At 36.5% G+C, this 19,448-nt stretch overlaps 1 protein-coding gene across 1 annotated transcript in view; it reads right to left on the bottom strand.

Moving 5' to 3' along the window:
* Window positions 1-3,678: 3,678 nt before the first annotated feature.
* The window catches only part of NAE1 (NEDD8 activating enzyme E1 subunit 1), a 59,720-nt gene continuing 43,950 nt past the window's right edge, over window positions 3,679-19,448 (bottom strand). The window contains exons 16-20 of the mRNA XM_074202996.1: window positions 10,516-10,602; window positions 7,944-8,036; window positions 6,283-6,397; window positions 6,136-6,185; window positions 3,679-3,938 (exon numbers count right to left, since the gene is read on the bottom strand). Of these exons, the coding sequence (XP_074059097.1) occupies window positions 3,829-3,938; window positions 6,136-6,185; window positions 6,283-6,397; window positions 7,944-8,036; window positions 10,516-10,602 (455 nt within the window). The 3' untranslated portion in view covers window positions 3,679-3,828. The remainder of the gene's footprint in view (window positions 3,939-6,135; window positions 6,186-6,282; window positions 6,398-7,943; window positions 8,037-10,515; window positions 10,603-19,448) is intronic.

The raw sequence follows: 19,448 nt of genomic DNA, 5'->3' as shown, positions 1-19,448 counted from the left end.
TAATGATATAATAATATAATAAATAAATAAAAATTAAAAAATAAAAAAACTGTGGACAGTTGAAAATACTTGGAAATCTACCTGCCTAGGCACACATTGGAACTACTTCAACAAAATTACAGAATTTTTTCACACAAAGACAGATCTAAATATTGGGAGAAACGGTAATTGCTCATGGATAGGCCAAACCAATATAATAAAAAATATTACCTAAATCAATTTATTCTATGCTATATCAAACTAACAGGTAATTGTTTTATATATCTAGAAACAATAATAAAATTTACCCAGAGGATCCAAAATATCAAGGGAATCAATGAAAAAAAAAAGTGAAGTATGTATTAACAGAGTTCAAACTATACTGTAAAGTGGCAAATGTCAAAACAAACTGATACTGTATAATAAACAGTTGTGGATCAATGGAATTAATTAGGTGTACAATACACAGTAGTATAAATGGCCATAGTAAGTCAAAGATTCAATGTACTGGGGAAAATTGTTTTGAAAAATTGCTGGGAAATTGAAAAATGATTTGGAAGAGTACAGTATAGACAGATGAACATCTCACATCATATAATAAGATAAGGTCAAAATGGGTATATGATTTACACATACAGAGTAATATTATAAGCAAATCAGGGGAATATGGAAAAAATTCTCCTATGGGAATCTATGGATAAGGGAATAGTTCATGACAAAACAAGAGAGAAGCATGGGAAGGAAAATGGATAATTCTGATTACATTAAAAAGTTTTTGCACAAAAAAAAAATTCAGCCAAAAGTAGAAGGAAAAAAGAAAACTGGGGAAGAGGAAATTACAGCAAGTTTCTCTGATAAAGGCCTCATTTCTCAAATATGCAGGCACTGAGCCAAATAAGAGCCATTTCCTAAATGGCAAATAGCCAAATGGATACAAACAGGAAGTTTTCAGAAGAAAGCTATCAAGTCACATAAAAAAAATGCTCTAAATCATTAATTAGAGAAATACAAATTAAAACAACTCTGAGGTAGCACATCATACTCATCAGATTGACTAACATGACAGAAAATGACAAATGCTGGAGAGAATGTGCAAAAATAGACACTAATGCACCATTGGTGGAACTATGAATTGATCCAACCAGAGTGTTCCACCCAAAGGACTATAAAACTGCATATCCTGAGGGACAAAACCAAGATGGCAGCATGGAGACAGGAATTCCCAGAAGCTCTCTTCCAAAATATCTTAAAATTATGACTCTAACCAAATTCTAGAGTGGAAGAACCAACAGAAAGAACAAATAAAATAATTTTCCAGTCCAAGATAACTTGGAAGATCCACAGGAAGGCTCTGCTCCACAGGGGTTGAAAGGGGCCACACTCCACCCGGGTCCTTGGGGGTGCCAGGTGGTTTCCAGACCTCCAATCCCAGGGATTGTCAAGAACAACTTGGAAGGTCAGTGGGAAAACTCTGCCAGAGCAACTGTGGAGCCCAGGCCAGCATGGCCCTCAGTGCAGGCCCATTCTGAGAAATGGAAGTAGGCCTTTGGACCTACCCAGCAGACCTTCAGCTGCTTCCAGAGTGCTCAGACATGGATGATAAGGAGCTGGGGGGAGATTGTCGAGGTCTCTCTGCTATCCCTGGGGCAGGTCTGTGCTGTTTTGTCCATTTGCACACCCTAGTCAGTCTGGGGTCCCTATTGCCACAGCAGAACAAGGCCCCTCCTCCCAGCTCCAGGACACAGGGGGGGAGTGCTTGTGGTCATTCACAGACCAGAGCAAGGCCAGGAGAGCAGTCAGAGCTTCTTATAAGACCTTCAAGGCATTGAGGTTCTTTGGGGAGGTGTTCCTATGTCAAAATCAGGTCATAGGCTGGGAAAAAAGTAAATAAGAAAAAAAAATCCAACCATAGACAATTACTTTGGTCTCATGGAGGATCAAAATACACACTCAGAAAATGACAAGTCCAAGCTTCTATTATCTAAAGCCTCCAAGAAAAATAAGAATTGGTCTCAGGTTATGGAAGACCTCAAAAAAGATTTTGAAAATCAAATAAGAGAGGGTAGAGGAAAAACTGGGAAGACAAATGAGAGCAATATGAGAAAATCATGAAAATCAGGGACAAAAAAAAACACTGAAGAAAACAAGAAGTTAAAAAATCAGTTTAGGTCAAATGGAAAAAACAGTCTAAAAAGTCAATGAGAATACTTTAAAAAAGCAGAATTAGGTAGATGGAAAGGAAGATAAGAAAGCTCTCTGAAGAAAACAACTCCTTCAAATGTAGAATAGAGTTAAAGAAAGCTGATGACTTTATGAAAAATCAAGAAACAATAAAAGAAAGCCAAAAGAACGAAAAACTATTAGAAAATGTGAAATATCATAGTGGAAAAACAACTGACCCAGACAACAGATCCAAGAGAGACAATTTAAAAATTATGGGGTTACCTTAAAGTCATGATCAGGAAAAGAGCCTTGACTTCATTTTTAAAGAATTTCTCTAGGAAAATTGCCATATCCTAGAAGCAGAGGGTAAAATACAAATTGAGGGAATTCAATTTGATTTCCTCCTGAAAGAGATTTCTCCCCCCTCCCAAAAAAAAAACCTCCCAGGAATATAAAGCCAAAATTTCAGAACTCCCAAGTCAAAGAGAAAATATCATAAGCAGTTAGAAAAAAACAATTCAAATATCATGGAGCTACAGTCAGGAATACACAGGATTTGGCAGGGACTACATTAAGGGTTTGTAGGGCTTTGCTATATGATATTCTGGAAGGGAAAAGAGCTTAGATTATGACTGAGAATCAACTACCCAGCAAAGCTGAACATTCTCTCTAGGGGAAAAGATGGACATTCAATGACATAGGGGACATAGAAGACCTTTCAAACTTTTCTGTTAAAATGACCAGAGCTGAACAGAAAGTTTGATCTTTAAGTACAAGACTCAGGTGAAGCAAAGAGAGGGTAGACAGGAAGGGCAAATGGTGAGGGATTTAATGACGCTGAACTGCTTGTATTCCTATATGGGAAGATGATATTGAGAACTCCACCTTACTTTTCTTGCCTTTTTTTTGTCCACAACATGGCTAAAGAGGAAATGTTTTACAAGATTTCATATGTATAATAGGTATCTTACTTTATGTCTTCTCAAAAATTGAAGAGGGAGTAGAGGAAGAAAGAAAATTTGGAACTGAAAATAAAAAATTTTAATTTTAAGAAAAGAAAAAAATAGGTGAGACTGAAAAGGCATAAGAAAGGGGCAGCTAGGTGGTGCAGTGGATGGAGCACCAGCCCTGGAGTCAGGAGGACCCAAGTCCAAATTCAGCCCTGGATACTTAATAATTACCTAGCTGTGTGACCTCAGGCAAGTCACCAACCCCACTCCTTGTAAAAATAAAAAAAAAAAAGGAAAAGAAAGGATCACCAAAGAAAAGGGAAGGTCCTGGGATCAAGGATACAAGTCAATGTTTAGTGTCCTCATCTACAGAACAAGGTTGGGCTGGATGACCTCTAAGATTCTTTTGAGCTTTAACATTCTATGGAATCTTATAATCCATCTTTAATTTATGAAAAGAGATTATGATCATTATAGTTAACAACTTAGAAATACTAAAGTGCATTTACTGAATTAAATTCAGCAGAAATATCAATGAAAAAATGGTGGCTACATGCTGCCGTCCCCCCCAAAATAATCAAGAATGACACTTTTTTTTAAAAAAAATCACCTTAAATGTTTATTAAGGAAACAATTTAGCAGCCCTGTATTAGCAGAATTATACAGAACTTAGTACAACCTGAAGGCAATTACAGTTTTAAGCATTAACATGCTGTTACCATACTGTAATTTCTTTCTACAACTGGAAAGTTGCTGAAGTCTGTGTCATGCCACTGTAAATATAGGTATTATTAAAAATTACAAACTGTTTGGTAATTATTTTGATAACTTCCTGGGCAGCAGCTCCTATGAAAGAAAAATTAGAAAAGCAAAATGTTTTAAGTAGTTCACAATAGTTGCAAAAAATTTAAGAACTCCATCATATTAACTGAGTATTTCATAACAAGTCCAAAGATGCCAGGATTTTGTATATTCATATAAAAGAGAATACTTCTTTATAATCTCTCTCTCTCTCTCTCTCTCTCTCTCTCTCTCTCTCTCTATATATATATATATATATATATATATATATATATATACACACACACACACACACACATCATGTTTTTAAAGAAAGTTGAAGTCTTTTTCTCAATAAAGATAATTTCCATTTCCAACATATCTCTGTGCTCCTAAACAAGTCCCTCAACCTTCAAAGTGTCCCACACATTAAACAGATGTGTGTTCATATATGTGTATACATGTATGTATATTGTGTCTATATATGCAGTGAACACACATGTATATGTGTGTGCATACAGATAGACACTGAGTATGTTTATCTAGGTAATGTGTTTATATGTGTGTACAAGGTGCCAAGTAATTGTTGAAAGACAGATTAAAAAGAGGCTGCTGCCTCTTTGACTGGTTTAAATTACAACCCAAAAAGAAGCTTAATTCTACCAGTGACCACTCTAAACAGAGTTTCACCTTCACAATTATGTAGGTTGAAAACAGGGATACAAACATGCCATATTTAAGTTCCAGTTTCATTTCAGATACAAGGAAAGTATCTAATTGGTTGCTATCAACTAGGGTATTTTATCGAGTGGTTTTCCTCAATTGATTGACCAGCTCTTGCCGAACAATCAAGTTATATTTATGGTTATTTTTTTTTAGTTATGTGTAACTCTTCAGGATTCCTTTTTTGAGCTCCTGTGGCAAAGCAACTGGAATAGTTTGCCATTTCCTCCTCCAGCTCATTTTACAGATAAGGAAACTGAGGCAAATAGGGTAAAATGACCTGCCCAGGAACACTCAGCCAGTAGGTGTTTGAAGGCAGATTTGAATTTAGGACAATGAGTCTTCTTGACTCCAAGTCTAGCATTCTATCCACTGCATCACCTGGCTGTCCAATTTGTGGCTACTCAATAACAACAAAATTTTGGTGTAATACAACAACTTCCCTAAAACTCTGTAATCCCAAATGACTTAGTCTTAACAAGCTGACCTAACCAGTACATACATACATACATGCATGCATGTAATAATACACACATCTAATATATATATAAAAATCATATATAAATAATGGAATGAAAGCAATTTGTCTATTATGTTAGAATAACAATTTCCCAGTTTAAATTCATGAGTTAAAAAACAATTCTCATGGCAATAAAAAGGCATAGGAAACTAGTTATGAAATTTACCTTAAAAATTACTAGACACTTTGCATTATTTTATCTCTATTTCTTCAAAGTCTCTCCTTCACTGCATTAAAAATAATGGATTTAGTTTCAATTTTTGTCTGGGAAAAATGTTATTCAAAAATTGATTCTTTAGGACATATATAGTTTAATTCCTCATTTAGAAAATAAACCTTTTAAAAGGAATCTTTTTTTTAAGCAATTAAATTACATTGATTATAAACAAGAACAATCCTAAAGAAATTAAACCTCTGATGCTTTTGGATTCTATATGCATGCATAAGACATAAGTTCTTTTTTTATCAAATTTTAACAATGGTTATTAAAATTCAGAGAAGATAATTTAAATTTCAGCTATGATATTCACTACTTAAATACTTGAAAGATGGAGGATTTCCCTGGTGTAGGTATTCCCTGATCCTAATGTAGCAGTACATATACCACTAAAGTAGTCAGAAGACAGTTTAGTAGATGATACTTGAGATACTCTGACTGAAAAACCCATCAACCTGATGCTGATCTGGTGACAAAGTGGGGTAGTCTCCCATTAGGCCTGCTCTAAAAGCCTTTCCTTTCAGTCTGGCAAGGCCTGCCAGAGACTGCATAGCACTGGCTAAACCTTTAGGAACTCAGTGTTATCATTGCACCATAAAGAGCTACTGAAAAAGGATTTTGACTAATAATATTTATTATTTAATTTCTTATTTAATTAATTACATTTAATATCTGAACATTTATCTATTTCAGTTTATATTCCAATGGGTTTTTTAAAAAGGTAAAATATTTGACTAAGTACTTCTCAGAAAGTAGCTAAGTAGAACTATAACAAAAGGTTAAGTCCTTTCTACCAAACTTACCTCCCAAGAATGCTGCGATTGTGTGGGGCTCAGCAGCTCCGTACCGACAACTACATAAGCACCAAGAAAAACATCTTTAAGTTAGTTTTAGGTCATTAAAATAATTCAATGTAATTATTATTAATACTAAAAATAGAAATTACTTACAATTCATGGACATAATCATCTTTCACCATTACAGATAAACCATATTCCTGAAGAAAGCTGGTCAGGCAAGATTTCAATTTCCCTATGTCATCTTCAACTTGATAGTTATAAACTCCTAATAAAATAAACAAATTATTTTTCCACTGAAAAATAAATTGCTTCAACAATTAATGGCTAACTTATAATTACTCCTTAGTTTTTTATAATTTTAATTCAATCTTATATCCTTCATAATGCTCACAAGGGGATTGGATAACCTTGAAGACTACCTCTTGTAATGGAGCAGGGAACAACTGGCGCTACACTCTGTCAATGCAGATCGGCATTTACTCTGAAATTTACAATCTTATGCAGTGGCTTAGAACACTGAGGGTTAAACATAGACTTGGCTAAGGCCACTCAGACAGAATGTGCTGAGAGATAGCAGTTAAACCCAGGTCTTCCTGATTTTGAGACTACACACATCACAATTCCTGTCCTGTTCAGAACATAAACACTGTTATACTATTCTGTATGTAAATATTCATTCTGTCTCTTATTGAAATAACATATTAGGGCTTCTCTACTCAAAGGAAAAAAGGCAACCATTCCATAAATGAATTTTTAAAAAACATACCAATCTAAATCTACATTCATTTCTTAAAACTTGAGTCAAATATGATAGCTGGAAGAAGTCCAATAATAGGCGCCTTTTTTTATGAGGCCTGCTAATTAAAATAGCAAGTCCCTTGGGAATAGGTACTACAACCTGTGCTGCACAACACTGACCATAAATAATATTGCTAATTTTGTTGGTAACAACCTCTCTAGTACAAGACCTTAAGATTACAAATATTCTCTGGTTCCTATATACTAAGACAGGGATATAATAAACCTTGCATTCAGTAAAAAATTGAAAAATTGTTCATATTATCTACCCAATTAAATTCTTTTCATTCAAAGAACAAATATAGTATTTGAAAGGCACTGTACTAGATGCTATGAGGGAGACAAAGGTAAATGAGGCATGTTTTAAACTCTAGGGGAGTTTACAAACCTGTAAATGGAAAAAAAAAGCCATTAATTCAAATAGACAGTAATTTACAAGATTGAGTAAAAGTTCCACTACTTCCTGCCTTTGGGAATACAGAGAAGTGACTTTCTTCTGAGCTTCAGCTTCCTATTAGTAAAATGAAGAGAATATATCTATACTACCTATACCTCACAAGATGTGTGAGGATTAAAGGAAAAGAGAGGTGAAGTACTTGTTCTAAGAAGCCCAGGCTAGTACTTAATCAAAGGCAGTTGCAATTACTATTATAGGAGAGCTATAACTACTATGAGAAATCAAAGAAAGAATAATTGAGGCAGATAGGAATCAGGAAAGGCTACAAGGAAGAAAGAGCATTTGTATTTAAGTTGGTCCTTAACTATAATTGTTTTACAAATATTAAATTTTAAAAAATATTATTTTCAGGATTTTTATTAAATTATTGTAACATTTTATAACTTTTTGTATTTATTATAGTAATAGATTAATATCCAGATGGGTTGGAAAATGGTAAAATGCTCTTAATCCAATCAATTCCCCCTAAATAGCTAAGTACCCCTAATGTGCCTCCTGAATGTAATTCACAAATCTGAACTTTTATTGATATTTGCTTTGCTAATAAAATGGTTACCTGGATATCTTCCATATTGTTTTTGGAATCTATCAACAGCTCGGAGCATTAAGTACAATACTATTTCGCTATCTGGATTATCCATGCTGGAAGCTGGAAAAAGCAAAGGAAAAAAAAATCTTATTTGGGTATATTACACAATAAATAACACCTGACAGAATAAATGGACACAGAATATAACCAATTCCAGTATGGAAGATAATTTTACTTAAATATTATATATTATTAAAAAGGAGAATTATAGAAATTAAAACTGGAAGGCACATTCAAATTTACATGATATAAATTAAGTTTATTTTCAGATGAAGAACTTGAGGGCCAGAGGGGTAAAGGGATCCACCAAAAGTCAAAGGCAGTAGAGGTAGAAAAGGAGCCCAGGTCTTTGAGCTGCAAAGTCAGCATTCTTTCCATTATGCCCCACTGCTGAGGCTTAGAGTGTGCCCAAGGCCACACTGAAAGCAGCAAAGTGATTATCAATGTAATGATTATACATGATAGAAGTCCTATGAATAAGTTCAACATAACTGTACATGTATAACCTATATCATATTTTTTGCTGACTTGGGGAAAGAAAGGGAGGGACCTGAAGGAAAAAATTTGGAACTCAAAATCTTACTAAAGATGAATGTTGAAAATTATCTTTACATGTAATTAAAAAAATAAAATACTATTTACATTTTTAAAAAAGTTTAAAAAAGAGAAAGAAATGCTATGAAATCTAGGCCAGGCTTTTAAGAATCTCAAGAGAAAAGTTTCTTTTTTAAAAAACCTCTGTCCAAAAGAATATAAACTCAATGAGGTCAGGGGCAATACTGATCTTGTCTCTGGATTTCCAATCCCCATATACTGACAAATATGATGGGCACTTGACAAAGGAAATTGAATTGAAAAAAAATCCATCTTTATAACATCTACTGACCTCCTGATTCTGCTACTTGAGGCTATCTCCCTTGACTATCATGTAACTGTATTAGTGATGCTCCTGGAATCACAACCATCCACACAGGCCTTCAGTGGTAAAAAGGCACATGTGAATCTTTTCTCTGCCCCAAACTGTACAAGTCATCACAAGAAATCTCTCAATGTGGAATCATGTCCCATTCACTGTAGAGAGGTGGGAGTGGGAGGAGCATATTAAGTTTCCTAAAAAAAAACAACTTTATTCATACAGTTTCTGAGTTTGCCTTGGAAGGCAGATTCCCAAGTACTTATCTACTTATCTAAATGGAATTTCTCTTTCTGTCTCTTGTCTTTGGACTGCTATCTGCTGGATATGAAACTTCCTTATGAATACATTTTTACATTCTTTATCAGTGTTGTTGCTGGAAGAGAAAAACACTGTCTGGTATTCTTGGAACCTAAGATAATCTTAAGAACTGAACTGACTCTCTTTCTGATTGGACCTCTCCAAATTTGGTCAAGGGAAATGTATGATACAGTTTTTTAAAAATATCATTTTTAATAGGGAATAGATTAGCTATGAATAATTATGGTAATAAAGGATTAAAAACTATAACTTTCTAATAGGATAGAGATTAGTTATGAATAATTAGGAAAATAAGGATTGAATTTGCTTTGCACCAATTGGATAATATTAGCAAGAAGACTGTGAGCTTGTCTTTCCAGCTGGGATGGTGGGATAAGACAGAATTTAGGGGTAGGATGGCGGCTAGGTGGCACAGTGGATAAAGCACCGGCCCTGGAGTCAGGAGTACCTGGATTCAAATCCGGTCTCAGACACTTAATAATTACCTAGCTGTGTGGCCTTGGGCAAGCCACTTAACCCCATCTGCCTTGTAAAAACCTAAAAAAAAAAAAAATGACCTGTAAATTTTTGGTTTTTGACACTCCCTGGCAGGTGCTACTTGGTAACGAGGGTTGTATCCTTTTTCTTTGAAGAAAAATAAACCCTTTCTTGCCTTCTGACTCAGTGTCCAGATTCTTGATTCCTGTGCCCATTTCACACATAGCTATGGTTATCCTTAGTTCAACATTAAAGGGGAAAAAAAGACACTCATCTGAAAGCTGTCTTTTTCCATAACTGAAATACAGTTAATTTAGTTGTATTTTTAATTAAAAATTCAAAATAATTTAAAATTTATTTTAATGGCCTGACTTTACACATAAATGCATACAAAAGCATATAGATAAACATACAAATAAATAAGTGAAATTAGCTTCCCGAGCCTTTTTTTCTCTCAAATTTGGGTCCCTCCAGGCAGGATGTCTAAAACTTTTTGAATGCTAAAAACCAGTTTTGAAAGTTTAGACCCAACTTCTGGTTGGTTCTAAGAAATGTGGCCATAAGAATTGTTACACCAGAAGCCTTCATCTCAGAATCAACTGAGAAAAATACCAGCTGTTAACCAAGTTTAGGCAGGGTCATGATAAAAGTTTCTCCAGATCCCCACAAAAGAAGACCTATTATATATTACAGAGGAAAAATGTTTATCATTCTTCGAGGTTTCCTATGACTGTTTGTCAACATTGTAATGTACAGAATAACTGAAGATATTTTAAAAGAATTGTTTAAAGGTAGAAAGATAGTTGTTTGAAGATTCTATATACTCACTGATTTCACCCTTATTAATAGTGTCCAAGCCATATTCTTCAGCAAGGGATCGACACCTCACCACTCGAAGAAATGCTGAATTGCTGCCTAAAAGTAGGGAAACATTATCAAATCAAATGATTGCAGCAGATTAATGTTCTAAATCACAAGTCACTGGATGTTCTTCAGGATGTTCTGTGCAAACACTTTACAGAAATGTGCTACCAAGAGATTTCTTCCCCTAATAGAAAGAGAACAGAGTCTGAGTATACAAGGAATCTGAAATGCCTGACTGCCTCTAGCCCAGTGTCCTTTCCTTAAGAAATGTCTGATGCCACATATGTGACATTAAAGCCATCACAGCTGACTTCAGTATCCCGAAAGAAGAGGTCTTATTGGCTTTGCTCTGTCTCTTTGTTTCTTTTCAGGTACTAACACCTAAAAGAAGGGTGGTAAATTAAATCAAATCCAATGCACTAACACTTGGGTGTCTAGTATGTGCAAAGTTCAGCATTATCTGGAATAAATCTTTCAGATATTCTGGGAGTTTAGAACTTAAGAGAGATAACTTGGATGCAGGTACACAAGTGACAAGACAAAAGAACCTAGTAACCAAGATGGTGCCCACAGAGCACAGCAGTGGAATGGTGGCTGTGCAGTAGGGGAGGGGCAGGGCACAATGGGAGGCATATGCAGAGAGCTTCCTCTTCCCCAGCAAATGAATAGGGGGGGAAACTACCCTTTGGGTATGATGGGGCAGGGGGGGGAGGGAAATGATTCAATTATATGATATTTCCTTGACATTCACTGGATATTCAGGCTTTCTCTAAAAGTAGAAAATAAATCCATTACCAAAAGACATGATACCTAACTATACTTTCCCACACACCACCTCACTGGAGCCTCAGTCCAAACCTAGGAGTTCCAGAGACAAACTAGCACAGATCCATTAGATGAAGTCTAGGAACAAAGAGAGACCAAGAGGCACAATCTCATTTTAAAGGAGCTGAGGCTTGGGAAGCCAAGGAGCTCTAACCAAGCTGGGACACACACCCCAGTACCAGGATAAAAATGTTCAGCATCTATGCAAAAGGATCTAACCTGGCTCACTTTAAGTAATGTGGAAAATCACTGGATCCCAGAAGTCTATCTAAAAGAGAACTTGAGAGAGCTAATTCGATGCTCTCATTTTACAAAATGGAGAAATCCACGACCTGCCCAGTTACATGGCCACCACAGAGAAGAATTAAGATCTGAACCCAGGTCCTCAGACTCCACCTCTGGGACTTTTACATTATACATTATACTATATTGTTATCTTACATTATACCTAGCTTAATAATAATAATAATAATAGCATTTATATAATACTTTAAGGTTTACAAAATTATTTATAAGTATTTCATTTATTCCTCACAACAACCCTGGAAAATTATTATCTCCATTTTATCGATGAGGAAACTAAAGCAGGCAAAGGTGAGGTGATTTATTCAATGTTTCACAGCTAGATTCAAGCTCAGCTCTTCTGACTTCAGGTTGTCAGCTCTAACTACTGTACCAACTAACTCCTAATTGTAATTTTTGTAATTCTGCAATTTCAATTAAAAAAGGCTAAAATTTTGTTGAAATAGTTCATTGTCAATTTATTGATTCACTTAGGGTTGGGAAGTAGGATCACAGGACCACATCTGAATAAGAAATTCCTTCACACCAAATTAAACCGATGTCTATGCAGTCCTTGCTTAAAGAATACCCATGGGGTTCACTTCTACAACTTCCCAAGTCAGACCATATATTTCATTTTGGACTATAACTTTAGGAAGTTTTCCCCCCAATATCCACAACTTTTATCTGTCTGTGGAGCCACACAAAACAAGTAATCACTGTCTTTCATGATCACTACTATATATATGTATATATATATATATATATATATATATATATATATATATATATATATCCTTCCAAGTCTTGTATTCTCTAAATAAATATCCTCAGTTCTATCAAATGGCACCCAGAATGTAATACAATATCTAGAGATGGTTTCAGATCCTGGCAGAGTACAATCTCTGGACTCTCTCTTCTACAGGACTGGACTAGACCTTCTCTTGACTCAGTCTAAAATTACAATTAGAATTTCTGGCTATCAAATCAATAAAACTTGCAGTCCACTAAAATCCCTAGATCTTTTTCATGCTAAGGAACTGTCAAGCTATTCTTACCCACCTTGTATTTATGACAGATTTTTCTGAATCAAAGTCTAAGATTTTACATTTAATTCTATTAAATTTCATCTTGTTATAGTCAGTCCAATATTTTTATTCTAGAATGCTGATCCTGTCATCCAATAAGTCAGCTGTCTTTTTCAGTTTTTTATTTACTTATTTCAAAATTATGCCATCTACAGCTTTATCTAATGCAACGATATAAAAAAATGTTAAATGGCAAAGAGTTTAGTTCTTTGTGCCATGGGGCACAACTCTAGAGACTTCCTGCCAAAGTAAAATTTAATGATAACTCTTCTTTGAGCTCACTATTTGAAACATTCTGAAGTTATCTAACTGCACTATAATTTAGTCCCAATCTTTTTCCCACAAGAATACAAGAAGATAATGTTTGAAAATCTTTGCTAAAACATAAACATATGTTTGCCTTGCAAAAACCTAAAAAAACCCCAAAACATAAGCATATACCACCGCCCTGATCTGCTCATCTAGTGACTCAGTCAAAGAAGGAAATGAGGTTAGTCTGACATAATTCCCTCCTAATAAGCAATGTGGGTTCTTGATAATTACTGCTGGTATAGTGTCTGGCCCTTGGATAAGGCTTATTAAATGCTTCCTGACTGATGGCTTTCTTTCCTAGATGCTCACTAACAAACCTCTTTTTAGTACCATGTTCTTGAATTCTGCCAGGATTTGAAGTCAAGCTTTCTGGTCTTTACAATGGTCAGATTTCATGTGTTTCACCTCTGTAAGGCATTTATCTTTCTCCATTCTTGTGACTCCTTTCCTATTTTCCAAAATCTTTCTAAGATCTCTGACATAGTTTAGCAACTATATCTGCTTGGGCTTTCAGCAGCCTAGGATATATGTCTTCTGAGTCTTCTCATTAGCTCTCTACTTACGCTGATTATCAACTCTATTGATCATTTTGTTTCTGTTCTTTGTATTTCAAAGAATATTTTCTTTGAAGGAGAAAACATGGGTAAATAAAATTTGAATAGCTCTGCCTTCTCTCCATTAGTTACTCCTACTCTATTCAAGCAGTAATCTCATCCTTTAAGAGACCTTTCTCCAATATTGCTTTTTAACTTTTATTGATGTCTTATTTGAATATACTCTCCCTAGCCCTCCATTGAGATAGAAAAAAAATAACAGTTCATCTAAACCAATTAACAAGCAGATCATCTCTGACAGTATGTGCAACAATCTACACAACTGTTTAATCAAAAGAAAACAAGTCATTTCCACACGTCCTCTCCAGGGTCAAGCTCTAGGATCACTATAATTATTGCAAAATATCAAGTGTCATTTTCTTTTCATTTACATTATTGCAATCACTGCATATAGTGGTTGCCTAATACAGTTTATGTCTCTCTGAATTAAGTTTTCCCATGTTTCTCTAAATTCTTACATTCACTGTTATGTATATTCTAATTATATGCATATTCCTTAATTGATTCAGTCACTTCATAAATTATGAATATCCACTGTTTCCAGTTCTTTGCTACCACAAAAAAATTGTATTGAAATTATACCTCAGGAAATTAGAAGATGGCGACAAGAAGGGATCAAGTCTTAGGAGCTCTCTGATAAAACTCATCAGCTAAGGACTCTAACTAAACTTTCGAGAGACAGAACCCACAAAGGGACCCAGTGAGGCAGGTCTCCTACTCAAGGTAACCTGGAAAAGAGCAGAAAGGCTCTGCATCCCGGGGTCGGAGGGGCGGCCTGCCAGAGGGGTGGCCCACCAGAGCCAAAGAACCTCAGCCTCCCGGAGGCAGCCCCAGGGCTCTGGGAGCCTCAGCTCACAGCAGCGGGGGAGTCTCCTGAGCTGCACCCCGGGGAGCACTGGGCACAAAGTGATGGAACAATGGGGGACCTCTGCCAGAGTGAGCACGAGCATGTGGAGCCCAGACCTCAGGGCACACAGGGAGCAGCTTGGTCTTACTGCAGCCCAGAGCCGGAAACAGGAGCAGGCAAAGCGGGTAAGCAGGAGCCCCCAGGGCATGAGCCCCTCGAGCTGAGAGAGGGGAGTGAAGAGAGAGAGTGACTGCCAAGCTGTCTTCTGCCCCTGGAACAGGACTCTGGGGCTCTGACCACATTCGGATCCTGATCGCAGTCTAGACCCGCCCCACCTCAGCCCCGTGGCAGAGGGGGGCTCATATGGTCATTCACAGACCAGGAGGGAGGACAGAGCCTCACACTGAGACCCTTGTGGGAGTGTCCCAAAAGCTCAGGAAGCACCCCAAAACCAGGCCCAGGCTGGGAAAATGAGCAAGCAGAGAAACAAAAGGAAGAATATTGAGAAATATTTTGCAAATGAGCCCAAGAAGGATCAAAATACTCAGTCTGAAGATGAGGAAGCACAAGCTCCTGCATCTAAAGACTCCCAAGAAAAACAGAAATTGGGCTCAGGCTATGACAGAGCTCAAAAAAGACTTTGAAAATCAAATGAGGGAGTTGGAAGAAAAACTGGGAAAAGAAAGGAGAGAGATGCAGGAAAAACATGGAAATGAAGTCAGCAGCTTAATCAAGGAAATCCAAAAAAATGCTGAAGAAAATAGCATGCTAAAAACCAGCTTAGGTCAAATGGATAAAACAGTTCAAAAAGTTATTGAGGAGAAGAATGCTTTAAAAAGCAGAACTGGCCAGATGGAAAAAGAGATAAGAAAACTCTGAGGAGAACAAATCCTTCAGACAAAGAATAGAATTCAGGGAGATTGATGAATTTACCAGAAATCAGGAATCAATACTTCAAAACAAAAAAAAAAAAAAGAAAAATTAGAAGAAAATGTGGAATATCTCATGGAAAAAACAACTGATATGGAAAACAGACTTAGGAAAGATAATTTAAAAATTATTGGAATACCTGAAAGTCATGATCAGGAAAAGAGCCTTGACATCATTTTCAAAGAATTACCAAAGGAAAATTGCCCTGATATTCTAGAAGCAGAGGGCAAAATAGAAATGGAGAGAATCCACAGATCCCCCCGAGAAAGAGATCCCAAAAAACCAATCCCTAGGAATATTATAGCCAAGTTCCAGAACTCCCAAGTCGAAGAGAAAATATTACAAGCAGCCAGAAGGACACAGTTCAAATATCATGGAGCTGCAGTCAGGATCACACAGGACTTAGCAGCAGCTACATTGGAAGCTCGTAGGGCTTGGAATATAATATACCGGAAGGCAAAAGAGCTTAGAATGCAGCCAAGAATCAACTACCCAGCAAGGCTGAATGTCCTCTTCCAGGGAAAAAGATGGACTTTCAATGAACCAGGGGAATTTCAAATGTTCCTTTTGGAATGGCCAGAGCTGATCAGAAGGTTTGATCTTCAGATACTCAAGTGAAGCATGGAGATTGAAGGAGAGGGGGGAAATATGAGGGACTTAATGAGGATGAACTGCATGTATTCCTGCATAGAAAAATGACACTGATAATAATCATATGAACCTTCTCAGTTAATAGAGCAGGTAGAGGGAGCTTTTATAGTTGAAGCACAGAAGAAAGCAGAATTCGAAGATAAAATATGGTGTTAAAATGGAGTCAATAGAAAAAAAAGGGAAATGTAATGGGAGAAAGAAAAAGGAGAGGGGGAATAGGCCAAGATATTTCATATAATAAGATTTTTCTTTATTACAATGAGCTATTGCAATGATATGGAAGGGGGGAGGCAAGGGGGAATGAGGGAACCTTTGCTCTCATCAGAGATGGCTAGGAGAGGAAACAGCAAATATACTCAATGGGGTATAGACATCTGGAGTAAGAAGGAGGGGGGAGCAGGGGGAAGGGGTGGGGATGTGAATTAAGGAGGAGAGGATGGACCATGGGAGCAGAGTGGTCAGATATAACACATTTTCTTTCTTACTTCTTGCAAGGGGCTGGGATTGGAAGGCCTACCCAGGACCATAGGGCCAGGTGGATTCTGGGGCTAAGGGGTGGTATGCGGGCTCAGGGCTTCTTGGCCCCAGGACCAGGGATCTGTCTGCTGGGCCACTCAGCTATCCTACAGCACAGTCAGAGTGAAAGGAGAGAGAAAATATAGTACATGGTAGTGGAGAAATAAGAAAGGAGGGAGTTGTGATCAGCAATAGCAACATTGGAAAAATATGGAAGTAACTTTTGTGATGGACTTATCATAAAGAATGAGATCCACCCATGACAGAGTTGTTGGTGTTGGAACAAAGACTGAAGCACATTTTTTGTTATTATTATTTGGGGGAGGGTGCAGGGCAAGTGGGGCTGGATGGCCTGCCTGGGGCCACATAGCAGGGTGGTCTTTGGGTGTCTGGGGCCGGATTTGGACCCAGGTGCTCCTGGCTCAAGGAGGCTCCTGTCTGCCACCCAGCCACCCCTACTATTATTACTATTTTATTTTGGGTCTTTTTTTTCCCCTTCTTTTTGGTTTTTGCAGGGCAGTGGGGATCGGGTGGCTTGCATGTCACACGGCTGGGTGATTGTTGGGTTTACGAGGCTGGATATGGGCTCGGGTGCTCATGGCTCCAGGGCTGGTGCTTCATGCATTGCGCCACCTGGCCATACCTACAATTATTACTATTACTTTTATTTTTAATTTTAATTTTTTTCTCTCCCCTTTACTTTTTTTCGCCCAAGCAAGTCTTTCTATATTCATGGGGGAGGAGGGATATTTTGTAAACAAGAATATTTTATTAATGTAAAAAAAGTGTACAAAATGAGAATAAAAAAAAATAAATTCCAAAATTATACCTCAAAACCATTAAATTGTTCCTATCATATGCATAGTAGTAGGTTTTCCCTACATTGAGATCAAAATGAGAAAAGACTCACAAACAAAAATAACTATTATACCCCTTTTTATTGTAACAAATAAAAAACAAAGTGTCTATAAGTTAAAAGAATGACTAAACAAATTATGGTATATGAATGTAATGGAATATTATTGGGTTATAAGAAATAAAGGATTCAAAAACCTGAGAAAATTTGTATGAATTAATGCAGGGTGTAGTAAACAGACCCAGGAGAACAATTTATACAATGATGTAACACTGAAAAGGAAAAAAACTGTGATGATTTAGAAACCATGATAAATGCAATTCCAATCAAAATTTCAGAAAACTGATGATAAATTGTACTTCTTACCTCTAGAAGAGAGGTGATGAACTAGAAATGTTAAATGAGATATAGCTTCTCAGATATAATCCATTAATGTGTAAATTTGATTTTAAGGACTGACTATACAAGGCAGTTTTTTACTCTGGGGTGAAGGGAAGAATGGAAATTAAGGAAATGAGTGACATTAATCTAAAAAAGGATGAAAAGACTGTCAAGAAATCATTTAGGGGGCAGCTAGGTGGCATAGGGGATAAAGCACCAGCCTTGGAGTCAGGAGTACCTGGGTTCAAATCTGGTCTCAGACATTTAATAATTACCTAGCTGTGTGGCCTTGGGCAAGCCATTTAACCCCATCTGCCTTGCAAAAACCAAAAAAAAAAAAAAAAAAAAATCATTTAAACATACAGAGGACAGCAGAAGGAGGTTCAAATAAGTTGATTTGTGCTGGAACTACTATGCTAAATTTGAAATATACTTATAAAAAACTAAGCTGTACATGGTAGAATGTCATGGTTTAAGATATATAGCTCCTTTTTGGGGTTTTTTTTTAATAGGTAAATATTATTGTTTTTGATGGTAATAAAAAAAGGGGAGAGAGACAGCTAGGTGTTGTAGTGGATAGAGCACTGGCCCTGGAGTCAGGAGGAACTGAATTCAAATTTGACCTCAGTCACTTAATAATTACCTAGCTGTGTGACCTTGAGCAAGTCCCTTAACCCCATTGCCTTTAAAAAAAAATAAATAAAAATAAAAAAAGTGGAACAATTAAACAAAGGACTATAATGAATACTTTGGTAAAAAGCCTTTCAGGCTTTGACTTTCTTGGGTTCAACCATTTTGTTCTCTCTTTTTGATAAAACTCCTATTTGTCTTTTCCTCATGAACCTATTTATTCTTAACTTTAGTACTTCTGACATGACAATCTTATTGTAAGATGATGCTAAATTTTCGTGTTCATTCTCTACTATCTGCTCTTGATTTCATCTATTCCAAGTGTCTTAAAATTTTAAGTTGGTCAATGAGTTCTCTTTGTATCTACATAGATCTCATTACATAACTTGCCCCTTTTCTCTTCCATGGAACTGTTTCTTCTCTATGTGTCTTCAGTGTTTCAATATCAAGAGCTTCCTTTTCCTTTTGGGCTATAGAATTTTAGGCCATAGAATCCTACTTTGTCTCTTTGTCTGAACTCTTTGGAAGCATGAAGTTTTCCTAAAATCTAGGCAGCAAATTAGACTAAATTCAGCTTTTCTCTCCTCCTCTATTACTAGTTTCAAATGGAGTTACTCTTTATTAGTAAGAATCAGACACAGAACAGCAATTCTCACTACAAAACAAAAACATCTTTTAACTTCAACTGAATTTATGAAGTATTTTAAAGTTCACAAAGCATTTTTCACATATTATCTCACTGAAATCTGGCAGCACCCCTTTCATTCTATAGATGAGGAAAATGAAGCCCAGTGAAGTGACAGATCCATGGACCCACAATTAATATGAGTCAGAGACAGGATTTAAACAAAGGTTTTTCAGACTTCAAGCCCAGCCTTTTGTAAATGGCAAGCTTTTCTAACTTTTGAAGGGCAAAATCATCATTCAAGTATCTGAGAAACTGGCTGCTCTGCTTTGGTCAAGGA

Source organism: Macrotis lagotis, chromosome 1 (genome assembly GCF_037893015.1).
Source record: "Macrotis lagotis isolate mMagLag1 chromosome 1, bilby.v1.9.chrom.fasta, whole genome shotgun sequence".
Lineage (NCBI taxonomy): Eukaryota > Metazoa > Chordata > Mammalia > Peramelemorphia > Peramelidae > Macrotis > Macrotis lagotis.
The sequence above is the reverse complement of the archived record's forward strand: the minus strand, read 5'-3'. Positions and strand labels throughout refer to the sequence as shown.